Source organism: Salmo salar, chromosome 15 (assembly GCF_965601325.2).
Source record: "Salmo salar chromosome 15, fSalSal1, whole genome shotgun sequence".
NCBI classification, from domain to species: Eukaryota; Metazoa; Chordata; class Actinopteri; order Salmoniformes; family Salmonidae; genus Salmo; species Salmo salar.
The window spans coordinates 110,609,212-110,635,131 of record NC_138305.1 but is presented as its reverse complement, the minus strand read 5'-3'; the positions used below and the strand labels follow the sequence as shown (position 1 = coordinate 110,635,131).

Below are 25,920 nucleotides of genomic sequence, written 5' to 3'. Positions count from 1 at the left end.
GACCAGAGCCTTGAGGGACACCTTATTGTCTTCAGACCAGAGCCTTGAAGGACACATTACTGTCTTCAGACCGGAGCCTTGAAGGACAATATACTGTCTTCAGATCAGAGCCTTGAAGGACACCTTATAGATGTTGGTAATGTATGCTAGTGGGTTTGAACAGATCAAGTGCTTAGCCCTCCCTTGCAACACAGCTGAGTAAGTATTTTAATTTATATAAAAATACATGGAACTCTATTCCCCATCAAGTAACTAATGCAAGCAGTGAAATTAGATGTTTTTTTTTAAGATACAAGAAACACCTTATTATGGAACAGCGGGGACTATGAAGTAACACAAACACAGGGACAGATACACACACACACACGCACGCACGCACGCACACACACACACACACACACACACACGCACACACACACACACACACACACACACACACACACACACACACACACACACACACACACACACACACACACACACACAGGGTGTTGTGAAATCTGTGAATTATATTGTAATGTTTTTTAAATTGTATAAACTGTCTTCATTTTGCTGAAGCCCAGGAAGAGTAGCAGCAGCTAATGGGGATCCATATTAAAAAACAAATATCAGGAGATCATCTGCAACTAAGTTTAGTTTATATTCACGTTTACAAATACTGATCGCGGTTACATGTTGACTGTATGTTTGTTTTACTCCATGTGTAACTCTGTGTTGTTGTATGTTGTCAAACTGCTTTGCTTTATCTTGGCCAGGTCGCAGTTGTAAATGAGAACTTGTTCTCAACTTGCCTACCTGGTTAAATAAAGGTGAAATAAAATAAATAAATAAATAAATAAACATGTGAGTCTTGTCTAATTCTTTCTGCAAGTGGGTCTATTGCCAGTGCAAACAGGCGTGTCTTCCCTGTGGCTCAGTTGGTAGAACATGGTGTTTGCAACGCCAGAGTTGTGGGTTCGATTCCCACGGGGGGCCAGTACAAAAAACAGAAATGCATGAAAAAAAATGTATGCATTCACTGCTGTAAGTCGCTCTGGATAAGAGCATCTGCTAAATGACTAAAATGTAAATGTAAAAAAATGAGTGTTGAGGGTCATCACATAGACGTTGTTAGGCTGCTGAAAGGTTTCTCTGCAAGATGTTGCTTCTGGCTGCCGAGACTAGAGGCTCCGAGATTTCAGACCGTACTTTAGCTTCGTGGCTTTTTAGCAGAAACAAATAGCTGACGGTTGCAATTTTCTTACACTACTGTAATATCTTAATAGTATATAGATTTTACGTAGAAGGCACTTTTATCCAAAGTGACAACAGTCCACACATTTTTGTTGGTGTGAGACCTCAGCGGGAATCGAACCCACAACTCTGTTATGGCCAGTGCCTTTCTCTTATGAACTGAGCCAGGTACAGGACCACCACGATTACAATACTGTAAAATACAATACACGATTACAATACATGTTGAAGACGTGTGATCGTCATTCCCATGAGCGTACCACCCTACTATACAGGCCAGGGATGAGGCGTAAAATGATTTCAGTCTAGACCTACGGTATATCAGGCTTGGATTCGCCGTGCCTAAAAAGTTTTTTTTCCCGATGACAACCTATGGCTACATGATCAAGATATGGTTTAATTCAAACTAGTGCCCTGCTAAACGTGATGTTGCTTTCATTTCTGTCATTTTGATTACATTGTTTATGGGGCGGTTGTTTTAGGCTGGGTTTTCCTGTACAGCGCTTTGAGATATCAGCTGATGTAAGAAGGGCTTTATAAATACATTTGATTTGATTTGATTTTGAAAGATGTCTTCAATGAGCACACGTGGGACAGAAATGATGGGAAATGTGTTGTTCAATCAATTTGAATGACTAGTGCGCGTATATTGCTTCAATTGAAAACAGTGTAATATACTGTAATTTACTGTACTTTAGCGTACTACATTCAATGGAACACCTGTTTTACATGTGTTGCTATTTGGATTAAATGGTGGCTAAAAGGACTACATTGATAAGCTACGACGATTAGGTTTTGTTTTGGTGGTGATTAAATGGATGCGGTAATTATATTTCACTAATATTTTGGTTCTGCGGTTGTGTGGTGAGAGATTTTTTCTACAAACAAAATGAACGCACAATGAAAGGTTTTGATTATCAGACTGTATTATCAGTTTTTGGTATTTTTGTACTACGTGTTCTGAAAATCCCCCCCCCCCCAGTCATGTGAAAATAGTACCAAAGGGATTAGAAATGTGTCATTGTATAAGACTTAATTGCTTGGGTTGGTTGGTGTTTCCTTCTGTGTATTTGAGTGTGTGAGTAGCGAGTGTGTGTGTGTGTGTGTGTGTGTGTGTGTGTGTGTGTGTGTGTGTGTGTGTGTGTGTGTGTGTGTGTGTGTGTGTGTGTGTGTGTGTGTGTGTGTGTGTGTGTGTGTGTGTGTGTGTGTGTTTTCCTATGTGTGTGTGTGTGTGCCTATGTGTGTGTGTGCCTATGTGTGTGTGTGTTTTCATTACTGTGTCTCTCTGTGTTAGTGTGTGTGTGCCTATGTGTGTGTGTGTTTTCATTACTGTGTCTCTCTGTGTTAGTGTGTGTGTGCCTATGTGTGTGTGTGTGTTTTCATTACTGTGTCTCTCTGTGTCAGTGTGCGTGTGCCTATGTGTGTGTGTGTTTTCATTACTGTGTCTCTCTGTGCGTCAGTGTGAGGAAGCATAGCCTTGCCTAATGACCCCAGTTGCCTTGGCAACGGCATCCCATTGAGACAAATCTGACAGATACAGAGGGAGAGAGGGAAAGAGCGAGAGGGAGTCAATAATAGAGGGAGACAGGGAGACAGGGAGAAACGGAGAGAAGGAGACAGGGAGACAGGGAGAAAGGGAGAAAGGTAGACAGGGAGACAGGGAGAGAAGGAGACAGGGAGAGAAGGAGACAGGGAGACAGGGAAAGAGGGAGAGAGGGAGATGGGGAGAGAAGGAGACAGGGAGAGAAGGAGACAGGGAGACAGGGAAAGAGGGAGAGAGGGAGAGAAGGAGACAGGGAGAGAAGGAGACAGGGAGACCGGGAGAGAAGGAGACAGGGAGACAGGGAGAGAAGGAGACAGGGAGACAGGAAAAGAGGAAGAGAGGGAGAGTAGGAGATGGGGAGAGGAGACAGAGAAAGAGAGAGAGAGGGAGAGTAGGAGATGGGGAGAGGAGACAGAGAAAGAGAGAGAGAGAGGGAGAGTAGGAGACGGGGAGAGAAGGAGACAGAGAAAGAGAGAGAGAGGGAGAGTAGGAGACGGGGAGAGAAGGAGATGGAGAAAGAGAGAGAGAGGGAGAGTAGGAGACGGGGAGAGTAGGAGACGGAGAAAGAGAGAGAGAGGGAGAGTAGGAGACGGGGAGAGAAGGAGACGGAGAAAGAGAGAGAGAGGGAGAGTAGGAGACGGGGAGAGAAGGAGACAGAGAAAGAGAGAGAGAGGGAGAGTAGGAGACGGGGAGAGAAGGAGACGGAGAAAGAGAGAGAGAGGGAGAGTAGGAGACGGGGAGAGTAGGAGACAGAGAAAGAGAGAGAGAGGGAGAGTAGGAGACGGGGAGAGAATTAGACGGAGAAAGAGAGAGAGAGGAATAGAGGGAAAAAGAGGAGAAGAGAGCCTGACTGCCAGCCAGACACACAGAGTGGGTGTAGTGTGAAGGATTAATAATGATGGAATGGTCCAGTCTGGTTTAATGGTTTTTATTTATTTAACTAGGCAAGTCAGCTAAGAACAAATTCTTATTTACAATGAGGGCCTAGGAACAGTGGGTTAACTGCCTTGTTCAGGGGCAGAATGACAGATTTGTACCTTGTCAGCTCAGGGATTTAATCTAGCAACCTTACGGTTACTGGCCCAACGCTCTAACCACTAGGCTACCTGCCGGTTAATTCAAACGGCTCCAGTCTGGTTTAATGGTTCATTCAAATGGCTCCAGTCTGGTTTAATGATTCATTCAAATGGCTCCAGTCTGGTTTAATGGTTCATTCAAATGGCTCCAGTCTGGTTTAATGATTCATTCAAATGGCTCCAGTCTGGTTTAATGGTTCATTCAAATGGCTCCAGTCTGGTTTAATGATTCATTCAAATGGCTCCAGTCTGGTTTAATGGTTCATTCAAATGGCTCCAGTCTGGTTTAATGATTCATTCAAATGGCTCCAGTCTGGTTTAATGGTTCATTCAAATGGCTCCAGTCTGGTTTAATGATTCATTCAAATGGCTCCAGTCTGGTTTAATGATTCATTCAAATGGCTCCAGTCTGGTTTAATGATTCATTCAAATGGCTCCAGTCTGGTTTAATGGTTCATTCAAATGGCTCCAGTCTGGTTTAATGATTCATTCAAATGGCTCCAGTCTGGTTTAATGATTCATTCAAATGGCTCCAGTCTGGTTTAATGATTCATTCAAATGGCTCCAGTCTGGTTTAATGATTCATTCAAATGTCTCCAGTCTGGTTTAATGATTCATTCAAATGGCTCCAATCTGGTTAAATGATTCATTCAAATGGCTCTATTCTGGTTTAATGATTCATTCAAATGTCTCCAGTCTGGTTTAATCACTCCCCTACTGGACACAGTGTTCAAATTAATGTTGTTTCCACGTAATTTCAATGAAATGACATTGAACCAACATGGAATGAACATTGAAGTGACGTCTTTGCCCAGTCATCTATCTACCTCATCCCCATACTGTATTTATTTATTTATCTTGCTCCTTTGCACCCCAGTAGCTCTACTTGCACATCCATCTTCTGCACATCTACCATTCCAGTGTTTAATTGCTATATTGTAAATTACTTCGCCATCATGGCCTATTTATTGCCTTACCTCCCTTATCCTACCTCATTAGCACACACTGTATAGAGACTTTTTCTACTGTATTATTGACTGTATGTTTTGTTTATTCCATGTGTAACTCTGTGTGTTGTTTGTGTCGAACTGCTTTGCTTTATCTTGCCCAGGTCACAGTTGTAAATGACAACTTGTTTTCAACTAGCCTACCTGGTTAAATAAAGGTGAAATAAAATAAATAAATAATATATATTTATAAATAAAATAAATAAATAAATAAATAAAGTAAATAAATTAATTAATAAAATAAAGTGGGTCAGAATTGTAATATTTCCCCTGGAGATTCACTGGAATCACTATCAAACATGCTTCTATGAAGACAAAACACTGGATTCTGCTCTTCAATGACAGAGCAGATATTTATGTATGAAGCTATCTCTACTGTGGAAAACACGGTCTTGATTCATCTACTGTGGAACATACAGTGTTTTGACTAATCTACTGTGGAACATACAGTGTTTTTATACTTCTACTGTGGAACATACAGTGTTTTGACTAATCTACTGTGGAACATACAGTGTTTTGACTAATCTACTGTGGAACATATGGTGTTTTGATACGTCTACTGTGGAACATACAGTGTTTTGACTAATCTACTGTGGAACATACAGTGTTTTGACTAATCTACTGTGGAACATACAGTGTTTTGATTCGTCTACTGTGGAACATACAGTGTTTTGATACAGCAACTGAAATAACTCAACACTGCACATGTCAGCTACCACAGCGACTGAAATGACTCAACACTGCACATGTCAGCTACCACAGCGACTGAAATGACTCAACACTTAACAAAGAGCTGCAGTTAGTTTCAGAGTGGGTGGCAAGGAATAAGTTAGTCCTAAATATTTCTAAAACTAAAAGCATTGTATATCTTTTTTTAAATTTTACCTTTATTTAACTAGGCAAGTCAGTTAAGAACAAATTCTTATTTACAATAACGGCCTACCAAAAGGCCTCCTACGGGGACGGGGGCTGGGATTAAAAATAAGAAAATAAAAAATAAATACAGGACAAAACACACGTCACAACAAGAGAGACAACACAACACGACATAAAGAGAGACCTAAGAAAACAACATAGCAAGGCAGCAACACGTGACAACAACATGGTAGCAACACAACATGGTAGGAGCACAACATGACAACAACGTCGTAGTAACACAACGTGCTGGCAGCACAAAACATGGTACAAACATTATTGGGCACAGACAACAGCACAAAGGGCAAGAAGGTAGAGACAACAGTACATCACGCAAAGCAGCCACAACTGTCAGTAAGAGTGTCCATGATTGAGTCTTTAAATGAAGAGATGGAGATATAACTATTCAGTTTGAGTGTTTGTTGCAGCTCGTTCCAGTCGCTGGCTGCAGCGAACTGAAAAGACGAGCGACCCAGGGATGTGTGTGCTTTGGGGACCTTTAACAGAATGTGACTGGCAGAACGGGTGTTGTATGTGGAGGATGAAGGCTGCAGTAGATATCTCAGATAGGCGGGAGTGAGGCATAAGAGTGTTTTATAAATAAACATCAACCAGTGGGTCTTGCAACGGGTAAACAGAGATGACCAGTTTACAGAGGAGTATAGAGTGCAGTGATGTGTCCTATAAGGAGCATTGGTGGCAAATCTGATGGCCGAATGGTAAAGAACATCTAGTCGCTCGAGAGCACCCTTACCTGCCGATCTATAAATTACGTCTCCGTAATCTAGCATGGGTAGGATGGTCATCTGAATCAGGGTTAGTTTGGAAGCTGGGGTGAAAGAGGAGCGATTTACGATAGAGGAAACCAAGTCTAGATTTAACTTTATCCTGCAGCTTTGATATGTTCTGAGAGAAGGACAGTGTACCATCTAGCCATACTCCCAAGTACTCGTATGAGGTGACTACCTCAAGCACTAAACCCTCAGAGGTAGTAATCACACCTGTGGGGAGAGGGGCATTCTTCTTACCAAACCACATTACCTTTGTTTTGGAGGTGTTCAGAACAAGGTTAAGTGTAGAGAAAGCTTGTTGGACACTAAGAAAGCTTTGTTGTAGGGCATTTAACACAAAATCCGGGGAGGGGTCAGCTGAGTATAAGACTGTGTCATCTGTATATAAATGGATGAGAGAGCTTCCTACTGCCTGAGCTATGTTGTTGATGTAAATTGAGAAGAGCGTGGGGCCTAGGATTGAGCCTTGGGGTACTCCCTTGGTGACAGGCAGTGGATGAGACAGCAGATGTTCTGACTTTATTCACTGCACTCCTTGAGAGAAGTAGTTAGCAAATCAGGCCAAAGACCCCTCAGTGACACCAATACTCCTTAGCCGTCCCACAAGAATGGAATGGTCTACCGTATCAAAAGCTTTGGCTAAGTCAATAAAAATAGCAGCACAACATTGCTTAGAATCAAGGGCAATGGTGACATCATTGAGGACCTTTCAGGTTGCAGTGACACATCCATAACCTGAGCGGAAACCAGATTGCATATCAGAGAGAATATTATAGACATCAATAAAGGCAGTCAGTTGATTATTGACAAGTTTTTCCAACACTTTTGATAAACAGTGCAAACTAGAAATAGGCCTATAACAGTTAGGATCAATTTAAATAAAGGACGAACCGTGGCTGCCTTCCAACCAATGGGAACCTCCCCAGAAAGGAGAGAGAGGTTAAAAAGGTTTGAGATAGGCTTGGCGATAATATGGGCAGCAACCTTAAAGAAGAAAGGGTCTAAACCATGTGACCCAGATGTTTTTTTGAGGTCAAGTTTCAGGAGTTCCTTTAACACCTCAGACTCAGTGACCGCCTGCAGGGAGAAACTGTGTAGCGGGGCAGGGGAAAAAGAGGGAGGAGCATTGGCGCTAGTCACATTAAAAGGGGTGGGAGATGAGGAAATGTTGGACGGGCAAGGAGGCATGGCTGAGTCAAATAGGAATCCTGACCTAATGAAGTGGTGATTAAAGAGCTCAGCCATGTGCTTCTTGTCAGTAACAACCACATCATCAACTTTAAGGGACATGGGCAGCTGTGAGGAGGACGGTTTACTCTCCAGGTCTTTAACCGTTTTCCAGAACATCTTGGGGTTAGACCCATAGAGAGAGAACTGTTCCTTAAAGTAACTAACTTTGGCCTTCCGGATAGCCTGAGTGTACTTATTTCTCATTTGCCTGAACAAGAGCCAGTCAGCCTGAGTATGCGTGTGCCGAGCCTTTCGCCAAATGCAATTCTTGAGGTGGAGTAACTCTGCAAGATCACGGTCGAACCAGGGGCTGAACCCGTTTTTAATTCAAATTTTCTTTTTGGGGCGTGTTTGTTAACAATGCCACTGAAAATATCAAAATAGAAGGTCAAGTCATTCACCCTAAACCTCAACTAAATCTTGTAATGAATAATGTGATAATTGAGCAAGTTGAGGTTACTAAATTGCTTGGAGTAACCCTGGATTATAATCTTTCATGGTCAAAACATATTGACAGCTAAAATGGAGAGAAGTCTGTCCATAATAAAGTGCTGCTTTGCCTTCTTAACAACACTATCAACAAGGCAGGCCCGAAAATTGCAATTGGCTGGCCCTTGGATGTACACACAGAGCTAATATTAAATATGCATGTCAATCTCTCCTGGCTCAAAGTGAGAGGTATTGACATGTTGAAATGCATCAAGCTGTCTGTTTCAACTTCTGGCACACAGCTCAGACACCCTTTGCCTTGATGACAGCTTTGCACACTCTTGGCATTCTCTCTACCAGCTTCATGAGGTAGTCACTTGGAATGCATTTCATTTAAAAGGTGTGCCTTCTTAAAAGTTAATATGTGGAATTTCTTTCCTTTTTAATGCATTTGAGCCAATCAGTTGTGTTGTGACAGGGGCAGCAGGTAGCCTAGTGGTTAGAGCATTGGGCCAGTAACTGAAAGGTTGGTGGCTTGAATCCCTGAGCTGACAAGGTAAAAATCTGTCATTCTGCCCCTGAACAAGGCAGTTAACCCACTGTTTGGTAAAAGACCAAGTCCATATTACGGCAAGAATAGCTAAAATAAGCAAAGAGAAACAACAGTCCATCATTACTTTAAAGCAGGGGTGGGCAACTCCAGTCCTCAAGGGCCTGATTGGTGTCACACCTTTCTCCATCCCTAGCAAACACAGCTGATTAAAACCTCTTAAGGATCCGCCCCTTTTTTTAAATTTTCGTCTGAAATGACATACCCAAATCTAACTGCCTGTAGCTCAGTCCCTGAAGCAAGGATATGCATATTATTGGTACCATTTGAAAGGAAACACTTTGAAGTTTGTGGAAATGTGAGAGCAATGTAGGAGAATATAACACAATAGATCTGGTAAAAGATAATACAAGGAAAAAAAACAACCGTTCTTTTGTAATTTTTTTAACCATCATCTTTGAAATGCAAGAGAAAGGCAATAGTGTATTATCCCAGCCCAGGTACAATATACATTTTGGCCACTAGATGGCAGTAGTGTATGTGCAAAGTGTTAGACTGATCCAATGGACCATTGCATTTCTGTTCAAAATTTTGTATAAAGACTCCCAAATATATTGTTTATTAATAACTTTTATGTTGAAAATTGTGCACTCTCCTCAAATAAAAGCATGGTATTCTTTCACTGTAATAGCTACTGTAAATTGGACAGTGCAGTTAGATTAAGAAGAATTTAAGCTTTCTGCCAACATCAGATATATCTATGTCCTGGGAAATGTTCTTGTTACTTACAACCTCATGCTAATCGCATTAGCCTACGTTAGCTCAACCGCCCCGTGGAAGGGACACCGATCCCGAAGAAGTTGCATTCTAAACTGAAGATCAGGATTAGGTGATTATTGCAGTCCGGTGTGTTAGCTGGGTGCTGGGGCAAAAACTGTAACCACAAACAGGCCCTCGAGGACTGGAATTGCCCACCCCTGCTTTAAGACATGAAGGTCAGTCAATATGGAAAATGTCAAGAACTTTGAAAGTTTCTTCAAGTGCAGTCGCAAAAACCATCAAGCTCTATGATGAAACTGGCTCTCATGAGGACCGCCACAGGAATGGAAGACCCAGAGTTACCTCTGATGCAGAGGATAAGTTCATTAGAGTTACCAGCCCCAGAAATTGCAGCCCAAGTAAATGCTTCACAGAGTTCAAATAACATACACATCTCAATATAAAATGTTCAGAGGAGACTGTGTGAATCAGGCCTTCATGGTCAAATTTCTGCAAAGAAACCACTACTAAAGGACACCAATAATAAGAAGAGACTTGCTTGGGCTAAGAAACACAAGCAATGGACATTAGACCGGTGGAAATGTGTCCTTTGGTCTGGAGTCCAAATTTTAGGTTTTGGTTCCAACTGCTGTGTCTTTGTGAGATGCAGAGTAGGTGAACGGATGATCTCTGCATGTGTATTTCCCACCGTAAAGCTTGGAGGAGGAGGTGTTGTGGTGTGGGGGTGCTTTGCTGGTGACACTGTCTGTGATTTATTTAGAATTTAAGGTATACATAACCAGCATGGCTACCACAGCATTCTGTAGTGATACAGGACAATGACCCAACACACCTCCAGGCTGTGTAAGGGCTATTTTACCAAGAAGGAGAGTGATGGAGTGCTGCATCAAATGACCTGGCCTCCACAATCACCCGACCTCAAAGAAACTGAGATGGTTTGGGATGATTCGGACCGCAGAGTGAAAGAAAAGCAGCCAACAAGTGCTCAGCATATGTGGGAACTCCTTCAAGACTGTTGGAAAAGCATTCCAGGTGAAGCTGGTTGAGAGAATGCCAAGAGTGTGCAAAGCTGTCATCAAGAAAAAAGGGGGGCTATTTGAAGAAACTCAAATATAAAATATATTGTGATTTGTTACTACATGATTCCGTATGTGTTTTTTCATAGTTTTGATGTCTTCACTATTATTCTACAAAGTACAAAATAGTAAAAATAAAGAAAAACCCTTGAATGAGTAGGTGTGTCCAAACTTTCGCCCGGTACTGTACATATCTACCTAAAATACTTTGTACTTCTGGACATTGATCTTGTACTAGTACTCCCTGTAAAGTCTACGCCTGTTGTACTCGGTTGCATGTGTGAAATAAAATGTGATTTGAATTGTGTCAGGAGGGCAGTGTTGCTGTGGGGGTTACAGAAGCAGCCATCTGTGAGGAGTAGCCCCAGGCTGCAAGGTGAAATAGTACACAGACACACACACAGACACACAAACACACGAGAAAACCTCATACAGTGGGATCTGGAGTGTTATGATCCTAGCCCAGATCAATCACCACACACATTTCTATAATGAATGTGAGGCTGTAAGGGGTCTGAAGGAGGGAGAGGAGGGGAAGGACAAGGGGGAGATGGTGGAGGAGGAGGAGAAGGGAAAGAGAAGGGGGAGGACGGGGGAGAGGGAGAGAAGGGGGAGGACGGGGGGAGAGGGAGAGAGGGGGAGCACAGGGGGAGAGGGAGAGAGGGGGAGGACGGGGGAGAGGGAGAGAGGGGGAGCACAGGGGGAGAGGGAGAGAGGGGGGAGGACGGGGGGAGAGGGAGAGAGGGGGAGCACAGGGGGAGAGGGAGAGAGGGGTGAGGACAGGGGGAGAGGGAGAGAGGGGGAGCACAGGGGGAGAGGGAGAGAGGGGGGAGGACAGGGGAGAGGGAGAGAGGGGAGGAGGACAGGGGAGAGGGAGAGGGGGGAGAGGGAGAGAGCTGCAGTAATGGAAACCCCTTCAGATGATCAGGTGAATGAAATTAAATCAGGAGTCAAAGCCCTCTGGCTACAGTATGACAATGAAAAACAGGAATAGCTTTTGATCAACACAATAGACTACAGCATTGAAAGTGATGAACACAATAGACTACTGCATTGAAGGTGATGAACACAATAGACTACAGCATTGAAAGTGATGAACACAATAGACTACAGCATTGAAAGTGATGAACACAATAGACTACAGCATTGAAAGTGATGAACACAATAGACTACTGCATTGAAAGTCATGAACACAATAGACTACTGCATTGAAGGTGATGAACACAATAGACTACAGCATTGAAAGTCATGAACACAATAGACTACTGCATTGAAGGTGATGAACACAATAGACTACAGCATTGAAAGTCATGAACACAATAGACTACTGCATTGAAAGTGATGAACACAATAGACTACTGCATTGAAAGTGATGAACACAATAGACTACTGCATTGAAGGTGATGAACACAATAGACTACAGCATTGAAAGTCATGAACACAATAGACTACTGCATTGAAAGTGATGAACACAATAGACTACAGCATTGAAAGTGATGAACACAATAGACTACTGCATTGAAAGTGATGAACACAATAGACTACAGCATTGAAAGTGATGAACACAATAGACTACAGCATTGAAAGTGATGAACACCAGAGACTACTGCATTGAAAGTGATGAACACAATAGACTACTGCATTGAAAGTGATGAACACAATAGACTACAGCATTGAAAGTGATGAACACAATAGACTACAGCATTGAAAGTGATGAACACAATAGACTACTGCATTGAAAGTGATGAACACAATAGACTACTGCATTGAAAGTGATGAACACAATAGACCACAGCATTGAAAGTGATGAACACAATAGACTACAGCATTGAAAGTGATGAACACAATAGACTACAGCATTGAAAGTGATTAACACAATAGACTACAGCATTGAAAGTGATGAACACAATAGACTACAGCATTGAAAGTGATGAACACAATAGACTACAGCATTGAAAGTGATGAACACAATAGACTACAGCATTGAAAGTGATGAATACAATAGACTACAGCATTGAAAGTGATGAACACAATAGACTACTGCATTGAACCCTTAAGGTCAATGTCCAGGCCCCTGCGGAAATATTATTAGCATAATTTAAAAAAAATACCCAAATAAAAATATGTCAGTTTAATCTGGAGATATCAGGTTTTACATTAGATGTATATCAATCCACCACATCTGTCTATGTAACACTTCCGCATCTGTCTATGTTACACTTCCGCATCTGTCTATGTTACACTTCCGCATCTGTCTATGTTACACTTCCGCATCCCTCTACGTTACACTTCCGCATCTGTCTACGTTACACTTCCGCATCTGTCTACGTTACACTTCCGCATCTGTCTATGTAACACTTCCGCATCTGCGGTGAAAGTTGACAGAGCTAGAGTGTGTCAGACCATGAGGCATCCTGAAAATCGGTCTTCGCAACAAAATCGCCTGGTAGCGTCCGAACGGTTTGGTCTACAAAACTATTTTGAACCCTTCTATGGAAAGATGAGACTCTCACGAACACAATGGTATTCTCCATTTTGCTTTATGTCTGTGACTCGTCTGAAATCGGTACAGCCGATCTGACAACTTTTGTCTGTAGCTTCAGAACAGTTTGGGCTACACACTGTGTAAAGATGAGACTTTCGCAAACACGTACTTGTCAGTTGTTTTGCTGTAGGTGTCACGGTTGTCGAAAGGAGAACAGGACCAAAGTGCAGCGTGTGTGTCGTTCCACATTTTATTTATACTGTGAAACTATGCAATACATAAATACTCTGAATGGAAAAACAACGTGACGCAGAGATGAACACATACACAACTCAAAATTAATCACCCACAAAACCCAGGTGGAAAAACCCCTACTTAAGTATGATCTCCAATTAGAGACCAGCTGCCTCTAATTGGAGATCATCCCAAACAAAACCCCAACATAGAAATACAAAACTAGAACCTAAACATAGAAATAGAAAACATAGAGAGAAAAAAAACCCTGTCACGCCCTGACCTACTCTACCATAGAAAATAACATCTTTCTGAAGGTCATCCGGTACCAGTTGAAAAAATGTAAGTATGTTATGGATACTTTTTATTGCCAAAATTAAGAGGTTAAATACATTCTCACCTTTCGTAAAACTGCATTGCTGGTTAAGGGCTCGTAAGTAAGCATTTCACTGTCAGGTCTACACCTGTTGTATTCGGCGCATGTGACAAATACAATTTGATTTGATTTGATGTATGTAGGGGAAAAGCGACTATGTGTAGATAATAATAATAATAATAATAATAATAATAATAGCAGTGTATCATGTTATTACACACTATTATTATATGTTATTACATGTTATTACATGTTATTACACACTATTATTACACACAGAATAGGTCCATGCAACTTATTATGTGACTTGTTAATTAGTCAAATGTTTACTCCTGAACTTGATTGGGCTTGCCATGACAAAGGGGTTGAATACTTATTGATTCGAGACATTTCAGCTTTTCATTTTCAATTAACTTGAAAAAAAACGACAACAAAAAAAACTGTTCAGAAACATAATTCCACTTTGGCATTATGAGGTGACACAAAATCCCAATTCATTGCATTTTAAATTCAGGCTGTAGCACAACAAAATGGGAAAAAGTCAAAGAGTGAGAATCCTTTCTGAAGGCACTGTATGTCATTGAAATTAAAATGTAATTGACTTTATGATAATAACTTTAACCAGAGGAGAGCAATCATTTCAGCTCTGTGATCTAGCGACCCTAATCAATATTCTCATTAACTGTTCTACATTATGGATGAGCAGGGCCTACTGTGATACTCGACATGGTGTATGGTGGTGCTATTCATAAATATTGATAGTTAACATGTCTCTGAAATGGTTCTTGACACCTTTGTAAAAATCATAACCCATTAAAACGGACTATGATCGGGAAAATCATCAATCAAATGCCACTCCCTGGAAACATTGATTTGAGTTGCCCCAAATTTGCTGTGTAGAAGATGAATTAAAGCCCGAAATAATAAATGGCTGAAGCAGGCTGACATACAGTACATCACATGCTTGTAGAGAAAGAGATAGATATGAAGGGGTCATGAACCTTTGGAGAGCAGGGTTGGGGTCAGAACCAGTTAACTGAATTGACCCCAACCCTGGTGGAGTGAGGTCAGGTGAGCAGAAGGGAAGGAGGCCAATAGAGGTTCTCACCTGGAACATGACCTTGTACTGTTGCTCCGGCCGGTTCACCACACACATGTTACACCCCATCCTGACACTGGTCCTGGATCTGGTCCTGGATCTGGTCTTGGATCTGGTCCTGGATCTGGTTCTGACTCTGATCCTGGATCTGGTCCTGGATCTGGTCCTGGATCTGGTTCTGACTCTGGTCCTGACACTGGTCCTGGATCTGGTCCTGGATCTGGTTCTGACTCTGGTCCTGGATCTGGTCCTGGATCTGGTTCTGACTCTGGTCCTGGATCTGATTCTGACTCTGGTCCTGGATATGGTCCTGGATCTGGTTCTGACTCTGGTCCTGACTCTGGTCCTGGATCCTGTCCTGGATCTTGTCCTGACTCTAGTCCTGGATCTGGTCCTGACTCTAGTCCTGGATCTGGTCCTGACTCTAGTCCTGGATCTGGTCCTGGATCTGGTCCTGACTCTAGTCCTGGATCTGGTCCTGACTCTGGTCCTGGATCCTGTCCTGGATCTTGTCCTGACTCTGGTCCTGGATCTGGTCCTGACTCTAGTCCTGGATCTGGTCCTGACTCTAGTCCTGGATCTGGTCCTGACTCTGGTCCTGCTAGCTCTGATGTCTTCGGGTCTCAATCATCGTGTTGTGTGACCTCTGCACAGACTCCGAAAGGTTAGTTTGTTAGTTGCCAATGATGAGGATATCTTAGATCCACTGTGGTAGAGTCGTGTGGCCAGCACAGAGCTGACTCAACTGTCCTCAGGCCTCAGACGCTGTGTTCTCTTTAGTTCAATGACGTTTCAGTAATGAGGATCTCTCTCTCAGAGATGAAAAATGGTGAGACAATCCATGTCTATCACCCATCCATTAGTGGATATTTCAAAATAATCCCTCCTCAAAGAAAGACATGTTTAGCAAAGTATCAATAAAGCCAATTTATGTTTTTTTTTTCTCTGAGATTTTCATTCAGCTTCTGAGCTTTTCATTCAGCCTCTGAGCTTTTCATTCAGCCTCTGTGATTTTCAAGGCAAAAACAAGAACTTGCCAACTTCCACACGTGTTCATGTGTATTTGAGTTAATGCAGGAGAACAGATTTTTTTGTGTGTAAAATATTGTTAAATAAAATGTACGGATTGAGATGGGAGAAAAGAGGAATGGAATGTTTGTATTTTATTTGATCAAATATTCTACTGTAACAGATCACAAGCAAAATACTTTAATCTCACTTTTCTCCTCAGGGAATATTTTTCAATTTAGAACAACAACATTTTCAATTTCTTATATATTTCTCTGGCTCTGGGTAGTAAAACAAAGCACAGAAGAAACTATAGTGTACCCATATGTATAGATAATTAAGTAGCGACTACTTTGCATTCACTTCCAGAGAGATAGCTGCTCCTCCTGGTGAATTTCCTCAACGACGAGCTTCCATCATCAAAGCTGAAAGCAGAAGGCTTCTCCCCAGAGAGGGAATAGCACTCTGTGAGCACTACCCAATCCACTGTATCTCCCCTGGGGAGAGTCATTATTATCTCACTCCCCCTCACTACCACTACCCACTGTTAACGCTGTCTGTCTGTCTGTCTGTCTGTCTGTCTGTCTGTCTGTCTGTCTGTCTGTCTGTCTGTCTGTCTGTCTGTCTGTCTGTCTGTCTGTCTGTCTGTCTGTCTGTCTGTCTGTCTGTCTGTCTGTCTGTCTGTCTGTCTGTCTGTCTGTCTGTCTGTCTGTCTGTCTGTCTGTCTGTCTGGTTAGGAGGAAGAGAACCACAGTCAGTGATCTATGATGTAGTCTGTGCTTTATTAGCTTACTCTCAGATACCCACATATAGGCCTTACAACTTATAGCTTATTCTTCTTATGGACGTTTTAATAGTGTATATGTGCTGGGCCAGTGGGGTGTAAACAATACAAATGGAGCATGTAGAACGTCACATAAACAAAATGTTGTGTTGACAGTCATGTATCCCTGATGTGTCAGACGTCAAATGGTTGATGGTTTGTTTACCTGCTGGTGTACTCCACTGTCCCTTCGTCTCGTTTCGGTGTCTTTAAAGGCTCAAGCCTGAAGGGCTGTTAGTGATCTAGTGTTCAGGAACTGTCAGAGTTTCATTGTGTTTTCTCTGTATTTTTTTTTTTTTTTTTTTTTAGTATACTACAAAAACAGTCATCGTTTGTCAAGATATTTCAGCCTTTTTTCCTTTATGTATGTGCTGAATCTTCAAAATCTGACTGGTGCGAACACATCTCTTACCTAGCCTTTAATATAAGGATTCATGTCTAACTTGTACAGCCCTAGAAACGCTTACAGAACACGTTACTAAATTAAAGATGGGGAGATGAAAGAGAGGACAGGAAATAAACGCATGAGGTGTATGGTAAAAAAAAAAAAAAATGTAAATTACCACACTGAAACCATCAGATGAATTAGCTAGATGTGTAAGAATTCATATCTTCCGTCTCTTCCTCTTCAGTCAATAGGAAAGGTTGATCAAAAACTCCACATTAGAAAAGGGGTTGAAGTCACGATGAGGGGACAGAGTGAGACTGATTCCTCTTTCCTGTTTTCTCTTCTTGAAGTCTGAAAGGTTAATCCAAGGGATTTAGCAACCCTCCGACGACGTCTGACTCCGAGGATCTTACTAGGCAACACTGTAGTTCACCACATCCATACAGATCAGACACACACCACCGAATCACTGACTCCATCTACCAGCCAGGACTGTGATTCACTGAGTCCTACCAGGCACAGACACTGTAGTCCAGCGTAGTCCAAAAAACAGTCAGAGTATCCTTTCCTTTCAGGTTTGTCACAGACGTGTATCTCGGCTGTGTGCTGCTATAAACGCGCTCCCTCTCTCTGGTCCTGAAATGGCTGGCTGATGCAGATGTCTCTTGGCAGTGCTGCTGTAGCTCACTGCTCCTTCTCTGGTCCTGCACCACTGAATCTCAATACAAAAGGCTGTGAAGCTGGCGCTGTGAAGCTGGAGATGTGAAGCTGGCGCTGTGAAGCTGGAGATGTGAAGCTGGCGCTGTGAAGCTTGCGCTGTGAAGCTGGCACTGTGGCTGGAGCTGTGGCTGGCGCTGTGAAGCTGTGGCTGCAGCTGTGAAGCTGGAACTGTGAAGCTTGCGCTATGAAGCTGGTGCTGTGAAGCTGGTGCTGTGAAGCTGTGGCTGCAGCTGTGAAGCTGGAGCTGTGAAGCTGGCTCTATGAAGCTGGCGCTGTGAAGCTGGAGATGTGGCTGCAGCTGTGGCTGGCACTCTGAAGCTGGCGCTGTGAAGCTGGTGCTGTGAAGCTGGATCTGTGAAGCTGGCGCTGTGAAGCTGGAGATGTGGCTGCAGCTGTGGCTGGCACTCTGAAGCTGGCGCTGTGAAGCTGGTGCTGTGAAGCTGGATCTGTGAAGCTGGCGCTGTGAAGCTGGAGTTGTGGCTGCAGCTGTGGTTGGCGCTCTGAAGCTGGCGCTGTGAGGCTGGCGCTATGAAGCTGGCACTGTGAAGCTGGAGATGTGAAGCTGGCACTGTGAAGCTGGCGCAGTGAAGCTGGAACTGTGGCTGCAGCTGTAAAGGTGTTCTCGTGTTCCTCCTCCTCTTTCCTTCAGTGTGTTAAAGCTGTAGCTCATCCTGTTCTGCTCTGCTCTGGTCTGCTCTCGTCCATTCTGTTCTGGTCTTCTCAATTCTACTCTATTCTGTTCTTCTCTATTCTGTTCTGCTCTGCTCCACAGCTGCAGGCTGAGATACTGTAGTACGCAGGCTAAGCAGCGCAGCAGCAGCAGCCAATATCCAGAAGCCACAATACATTTTCCCCTCTGGTGGCCGACAGATTTCCTCTCTTCTCCTCCAGTCTGCTCCCTCCCTCCCACCCTCCCACCCACGGTTTCTTTCACCATGTCCTCATTTGCTGCTCCATTCTGTCTCCACCCATATCCTGCATACTCTCTGTATCTCTCCGTTCTGTCTCCACCCCATCCTGCATACTCTCTGTATCTCTCTGTTCTGTCTCCTCCCCTATCCTGCATACTCTCTGTCTCTCTCCGTTCTGTCTCCTCCCCTATCCTGCATACTCTCTGTCTCTCTCCGTTCTGTCTCCTCCCCTACCCTGCATACTCTCTGTCTCTCTCCGTTCTGTCTCCTCCCCTATCCTGCATACTCTCTGTCTCTCTCCGTTCTGTCTCCTCCCCTACCCTGCATACTCTCTGTCTCTCTCCGTTCTGTCTCCTCCCCTATCCTGCATACTCTCTGTCTCTCTCCGTTCTGTCTCCTCCCCTACCCTGCATACTCTCTGTCTCTCTCCGTTCTGTCTCCTCCCCTATTCTGCATACTCTCTGTCTCTCTCCGTTCTGTCTCCTCCCCTATCCTGCATACTCTCTGTCTCTCTCCATTCTGTCTCCTCCCCTATCCTGCACACTTATGGTCTCTCTCCATTCTGCCTCTCTCTGTATCTCTGTGGAACAACTGTTCTGCATCACATGTTTGTGTCAGACTAACACAGATTAAGTGGTTTGTTTTGGGAGGAGAGCATTAAACTGTTTGGACAGACAGAGGGAGGGAGGGAGGGAGGGAGGGAAGAAAGAAAAGCAGCAGAACGAATACCAAATCAAATCCCACTATCTGAGCCATGTAAATACAATTTAATAAACAGTTGGCTGTAAAGAAGAGCACGACAAAGCACAGCATAGCACATTCCTTTGATAATCTCATAGAAAAGCCCCGACAAAGCACAGCATAGCACATTCCTTTGATAATCTCATAGAAAAGCCCCGACAGAGCACAGCATAGCACATACTGTTGATAATCTCATAGAATCTATAATTACATCTGCAGTGTTTTGCATTCATTACACTATTATTAACCCATTCCTCTGAGTAATATGAATCAGCACCCAATGTGGTGTCCATTCAAATCAAAATCAAATCAAATGTATTTATATAGCCCTCCTTACATCAGCTGATATCTCAAAGTGCTATACAGAAACCCAGCCTAAAACCCCAAACAGCAAGCAATGCAAGTGTAGAAGCACGGTGGCTAGGAAAAACTCCCTAGAAAGGCCAAAACCTAGGAAGAAACCTAGAGAGGAACCAGGCTCTGAGGGGTGGCCAGTCCTCTTCTGGCTGTGCCGGGTGGAGATTATAACAGAACATGGCCAAGATGTTCAAATGTTCATAAATGACCAGCAGGATCAAATAATAATAAAATATATTTTGGTTTGTTTAACACTTTTTTGGTTACTAGATGGTTCCATGTGTGTTATTTCATAGTTTTGATGTATTCACTATTATTGAACAATGTAGATAATAGTAAAAAATAAAGAAAAGACCCTTGAATGAGTAGGTGTGTCCAGATATTTGACTGGTACTGTATATCTGAGGTGATTAACACAGTAGAGATGTATACAGTGCATTTGGAAAGTTTTCAGACCCCTTGACTTTTTCCACATTTTGTTACGTTACAGTGTTATTTTAAAATGGATTAAATATATTTTCCCTTCATCAATCTACACACAATACCTCATAATGACAAAGCAAAACAGGTTATATTTTTTTGGACAAAAAAACATTAAAAAAACTGAAATATCACATTTATACAAGTATTCAGACCTTTTACTCAGGACTTTGTTGATGCACCTTTGGCAGCAATTACAGCCTTGAGTCTTCTTGGGTATGACACTACAAGCTTGGCACAACTGTATTTGGGGAGTTTCTCCCATTCTTCTCTGCAGATCCTCTCAAGCTCTCTAAGGTTGGATGGGGAGCGTCGCTGCACAGCTATTTTCAGGTTTCTCCAGAGATGTTCGATCGGGTTCAAGTCCGGGCTCTGGCTGGGCCACTCAAGGACATTCAGAGACTTGTCCTGAAGCCACTCCTGTATCTGTACTTTACTTTACTATTTATATTTTTGACTACTTTTACTTCACTACATTCTGAAACCAAATAATGTACATTTTACTACTTACGTACTTCTCTGGCAAACAAAAGTACTTGTTATGTTTTTAATGCTTATCAGGACATGAAAATGGTCCAATTCACACTCATCATGAGAACATACCTGGTCATCCCTGCCGCCTCTTATCTGGTGGACTCACTAAACACAAAAGCTTTGTTTGTAAATGATGTCTGAGTGTTGGAGTGTTCCCCCGGCTATCCGTAAATGATGTCTGAGTGTTGGAGTGTTCCCCCGGCTATCCGTAAATGATGTCTGAGTGTTGGAGTGTGCCCCCGGCTATCCGTAAATGATGTCTGAGTGTTGGAGTGTGCCCCCGGCTATCCGTAAATGATGTCTGAGTGTTGGAGTGTGCCCCCGGCTATCCGTAAATGATGTCTGAGTGTTGGAGTGTGCCCCCGGCTATCCGTAAATGATGTCTGAGTGTTGGAGTGTGCCCCCGGCTATCCGTAAATGATGTCTGAGTGTTGGAGTGTGCCCCCGGCTATCCGTAAATGATGTCTGAGTGTTGGAGTGTGCCCCCGGCTATCCGTAAATGATGTCTGAGTGTTGGAGTGTGCCCCCGGCTATCCGTAAATGATGTCTGAGTGTTGGAGTGTGCCCCCGGCTATCCGTAAATGATGTCTGAGTGTTGGAGTGTGCCCCCGGCTATCCGTAAATGATGTCTGAGTGTTGGAGTGTGCCCCCGGCTATCCGTAAATGATGTCTGAGTGTTGGAGTGTGCCCCCGGCTATCCGTAAATTATGTCTGAGTGTTGGAGTGTGCCCCCGGCTATCCGTAAATGAAAACAACAAGAAAATCGTGCCGTCTGGTTTGCTTCACATAAGGAATGTAAAATTATTTTTATTTTCACATTTACATTTGATATTTACATTACAGCTATCTAAATAAATCAAGAGGGACATTTTCCTAGATGTAGATCAGACAAATGTTGTATTTAAAACCAAATACTTTTAGACTTTTACTCAAGTAGTATTTTACTGGGTCACTTTCACTTTTGCTTAAGTCATTTTCTATTAAGGTATCTCTACTTTTACTCAAGTATGACAATTGGGTACTTTTTCCACCACTGCTCCTGTGCTTAGGGTCGTGGTCATGTTCGAAGGTGAACCTTTGCCCCAGTCTGAGGTCCTGAGCGCTCTGGAGTAGGTTTTCATCAAGGATCTCTCTATACTTTGCTCGGTTCATCTTTCCCTCGATCCTGACTAGTCTCCCAGTCCCTGCAGATGAAAAACATCCCCACAGCATGATGCTGCCACCAACATGCTTCATCGTAGGTATGGTGCCAGGTTTACCCCAGACGTGACGCTTGGCATTCAGGCCAAAGAGTTACATCTTGGTTTCATCAGACCAGAGAATCTTAGGTGTCAACTCCAAGCTTGTTGTCGAGTGCCTTTTACTGAGGAGTGGCTTCTGTCTGGCCACTCCACCATAAAGGCCTGATTGGTGGAGTGGTGCAGAGATGGTTGTATTTACCAGTGGTTTATTACCAGTGGTTTATTACCAGTGGTTTATTACCAGTGGTTTATTACCAGTGGTTTATTACCAGTGGTTTATTACCAGTGGTTTATTACCAGTGGTTTATCAACATACCATGTTTATTTTCAGTGATTCATCAACACTTGAAAGCTGGCTACAGCTGGCTATAGGGTTGCAAGATTCCGGCAACTTTCCTTAAATTCCCAGATTTTCCTGGTTGGAAGATTAGAGTTTTCCTGCGTATATCCTCAAGACTTCAAGGAAAACTGGAAAACTTCAAGACCAAGACTTCAAGGAAAACTGGGGAATATTGCGAAAGTTACTGAAATTGTGCAACCCTAATCAGATTAAAGTGCACAGTGTACATAAAAGCATGTTATTATAGGCATTTTGGTTCCCGCATTCACAGAGGTTTCATTTACAGTTAAAACTGCATATGTTGGCTTAATCTGAATTTATCTTCAACAAAAACTGCAATGCCTATAACCAGTGATTGGATTTAATCCCAGCCTACAACCTAGACACAATGGAGATAAATTTCATTTAGCAGAGTATATCTAACAGGTCATCACCACAGAATCAATAGATCACGTTGGACATTATGTCTCTTCTCCTCTCCTCCCTTTCCCCCCCTTCTGCTCCTCTCCTCAATTTCCCCTCTCTCCTCCCTCTCCTCTGCTCCTCTCTTCGCCCTCTGCTCCTCTCCTCAATTCCCCCTCTCTCCTCTTCCCTTTGCCCTCTCTCGTCTCCTCTCCTCCCTTCCCCCTCTCCTTGCTCTCTCTCATCTTTTCTCATCTCCTCCTCCCTATCTAGTCTCCTCTTTCGTCCTCCCTTCCCCCTCTCTCCTCTCCTCTCCTTTCCTCCCATCCCCCTCTCCTCCCTTTGCCTTCTCTTGTCTCCTCTCCTCCCTTCCCTTCCCTCTCTCTCCTCCCCCCTTCACCCTCTCTTGTCTCCTGCAGGTCTCCTGTATGTTATATGTCCTCTCTCCCCGTCAGAGAGAGAAGGGCAGTGAATCAAAGAAAGGATTGGTGACTGGGAGCCAAGAGAAATGGCTCTGCACGGTCTCTCTCTCTCACACACACACATACACACACACACAAATGCGAGCATTCACATGGACACACACACACACACATATTATAGATGTAACTGTAGATTTGGAGCCAGCAACTGCATGTAAAAGTGAGTTTTTTTTCTCCCTCGTTATTTCTCTGTCAATACTGCCTATTACGGAACGACATTTGGCTCACCGTTTTCTTGCTGGAAGGATGGAGAGAAATGTTGCATTCTCCCGTAGGGATTCTCTAAGAAATACATAAGATATTCCACCAAGTTGTTAACAGTGTCATTCTGATGACAGAGAAAGATTACATATCAGAAGTGCCTTCCTTTTGAATATTCGGAAAAGTATCATTTAAAAAAAAAAAAACTTTCTCTGCTATATTTTACACCAAATCATGAAGGAAAGCTAACTAATTACAGGTTAATATTACATTTTTGTTTAAAGGAAAAACAGAAAAAGATGAATTAGGATTAGAGATCATACAGTCTCATTCAAAGTGAGAAATGCAGCATGTCCTCATTTGTAGATCTATCTCTTCTAGGTTCCCGAGCCGCTCTCTCATCTCTTAAACTGAAACCTAGCCGCTCTCTCATCTCTTAAACCTAGCCGCTCTCTCATCTCTTAAACCTAGCCGCTCTCTCATCTCTTAAACCTAGCCGCTCTCTCATCTCTTAAACCTAGCCGCTCTCTCATCTCTTAAACCTAGCCGCTCTCTCATCTCTTAAACTGAAACCTAGCCGCTCTCTCATCTCTTAAACTGAAACCTAGCCGCTCTCTCATCTCTTAAACTGAAACCTAGCCACTCTCTCATCTCTTAAACTGAAACCTAGCCACTCTCTCATCTCTTAAACTGAAACCTAGCCACTCTCTCATCTCTTAGCTACAGTAGCCAGCTAGCTACATACGTTTTTAGCTAGCTAGCTAACGTCATATCCCAACAACATTGACAGTTAATATATATTGGTTCTCAGCCAAATCTAAGCCATATTCAAAAACTGAATTCAAGCCAGATAGTATACATTATTGAAATTGTAATAGTTTCATTAGTTGACTTTGCAACGTTATTTGCTAGCCTTGTCCCTGGGCTCATCTCTCGTAAGAACAGCCCAGCTATGGCACAAATTGGCTAGCTGGCTAACTCTTTGTGACAACATTGACACTCAACATACTTATTTCGATGAATTATCTCAGCCATATTCAAAACGTGATTCAAGGCAGATGAACTATCTAACAGGCATTCGCTCAGATCGGCTACAAATGTTAATTTTGTTGCCAACAATCCCGATCTCTCGAACGTAGCTAGTTAGCTACGTTGGCTATTCAAACCAATGCTCTAAAAATGACATACAATAGCATAATACCGTGAGAGTTTCATCAAACAGAAGTAGAATATTATATCTACAGTGGGGCAAAAAAGTATTTAGTCAGCCACCAATTGTGCAAGTTCTCCCACTTAAAAAGATGAGGCCTGTAATTTTCATCATAGGTACATGTCAACTATGACAGACAAAATGAGGAAAAGAAATCCAGAAAATCACATTGTAGGATTTTTAATGAATTTATTTGCAAATTAAGTATTTGGTCACCTACAAACAAGCAAGATTTCTGGCTCTCACAGACCTGTAACTTCTTCTTTAAGAGGCTCCTCTGTCCTCCACTCGTTACCTGTATTAATGGCTCCTGTTTGAACTTGTTATCAGTATAAAAGACACCTGTCCACAACCTCAAACAGTCCCACTCCAAACTCCACTATGGCCAAGACCAAAGAGCTGTCAAAGGACACCAGAAACAAAATTGTAGACCTGCACAGGCTGGGAAGACTGAATCTGCAATAGGTAAGCAGCTTGGTTTGAAGAAATCAACTGTGGGAGCAATTATTAGGAAATGGAAGACATACAAGACCACTGATAATCTCCCTCGATCTGGGGCTCCACGAGAGATCTCACCCCGTGGGGTTAAAATGATCACAAGAACGGTAAGCAAAAATCCCAGAACCACACGGGGGGACCTAGTGAATGACCTGCAGAGAGCTGGGACCAAAGTAACAAAGCCTACCATCAGTAACACACTACGCCGCCAGGGACTCAAATCCTGCAGTGCCAGACGTGTCCCCCTGCTTAAGCCAGTACATGTCCAGGCCCGTCTGAAGTTTGCTAGAGAGCATTTGGATGATCCAGAAGAGGATTGGGAGAATGTCATATGGTCAGATGAAACCAAAATATAACTTTTTGGTAAAAACTCAACTCGTCGTGTTTGGAGGACAAAGAATGCTGAGTTGCATCCAAAGAACACCATACCTACTGTGAAGCATGGGGGTGGAAACATCATGCTTTGGGGCTGTTTTTCTGCAAAGGGACCAGGACGACTGATCCATGTAAAGGAAAGAATGAATGGGGCCATGTATCATGATATTTTGAGTGAAAACCTCCTTCCATCAGCAAGGGCATTGGAGATGAAACGTGGCTGGGTCTTTCAGCATGACAATGATGCAGTAGTTTATGTGTCGGGGGGCTAGGGTCAGTCTGTTACATCTGGAGTATTTCTCTTGTCTTATCCGGTGTCTTGTGTGTATTTAAATATGCTCTCTCTAATTCTCTCTTTCTCTCTTTCTGTCTTTCTCTCGGAGGA

At 43.0% G+C, this 25,920-nt stretch overlaps 1 protein-coding gene across 1 annotated transcript in view; it reads right to left on the bottom strand.

Annotated features, from left to right (window-relative positions):
• The window catches only part of LOC106572942 (PDZ domain-containing protein 4), a 55,668-nt gene extending 40,185 nt beyond the window's left edge, over nt 1-15,483 (bottom strand). The window contains exon 1 of the mRNA XM_014147535.3: nt 14,834-15,483. Coding sequence (XP_014003010.3) covers nt 14,834-14,893 — 60 coding nt within the window. The 5' untranslated portion in view covers nt 14,894-15,483. The remainder of the gene's footprint in view (nt 1-14,833) is intronic.
• Nucleotides 15,484-25,920: the final 10,437 nt, after the last annotated feature.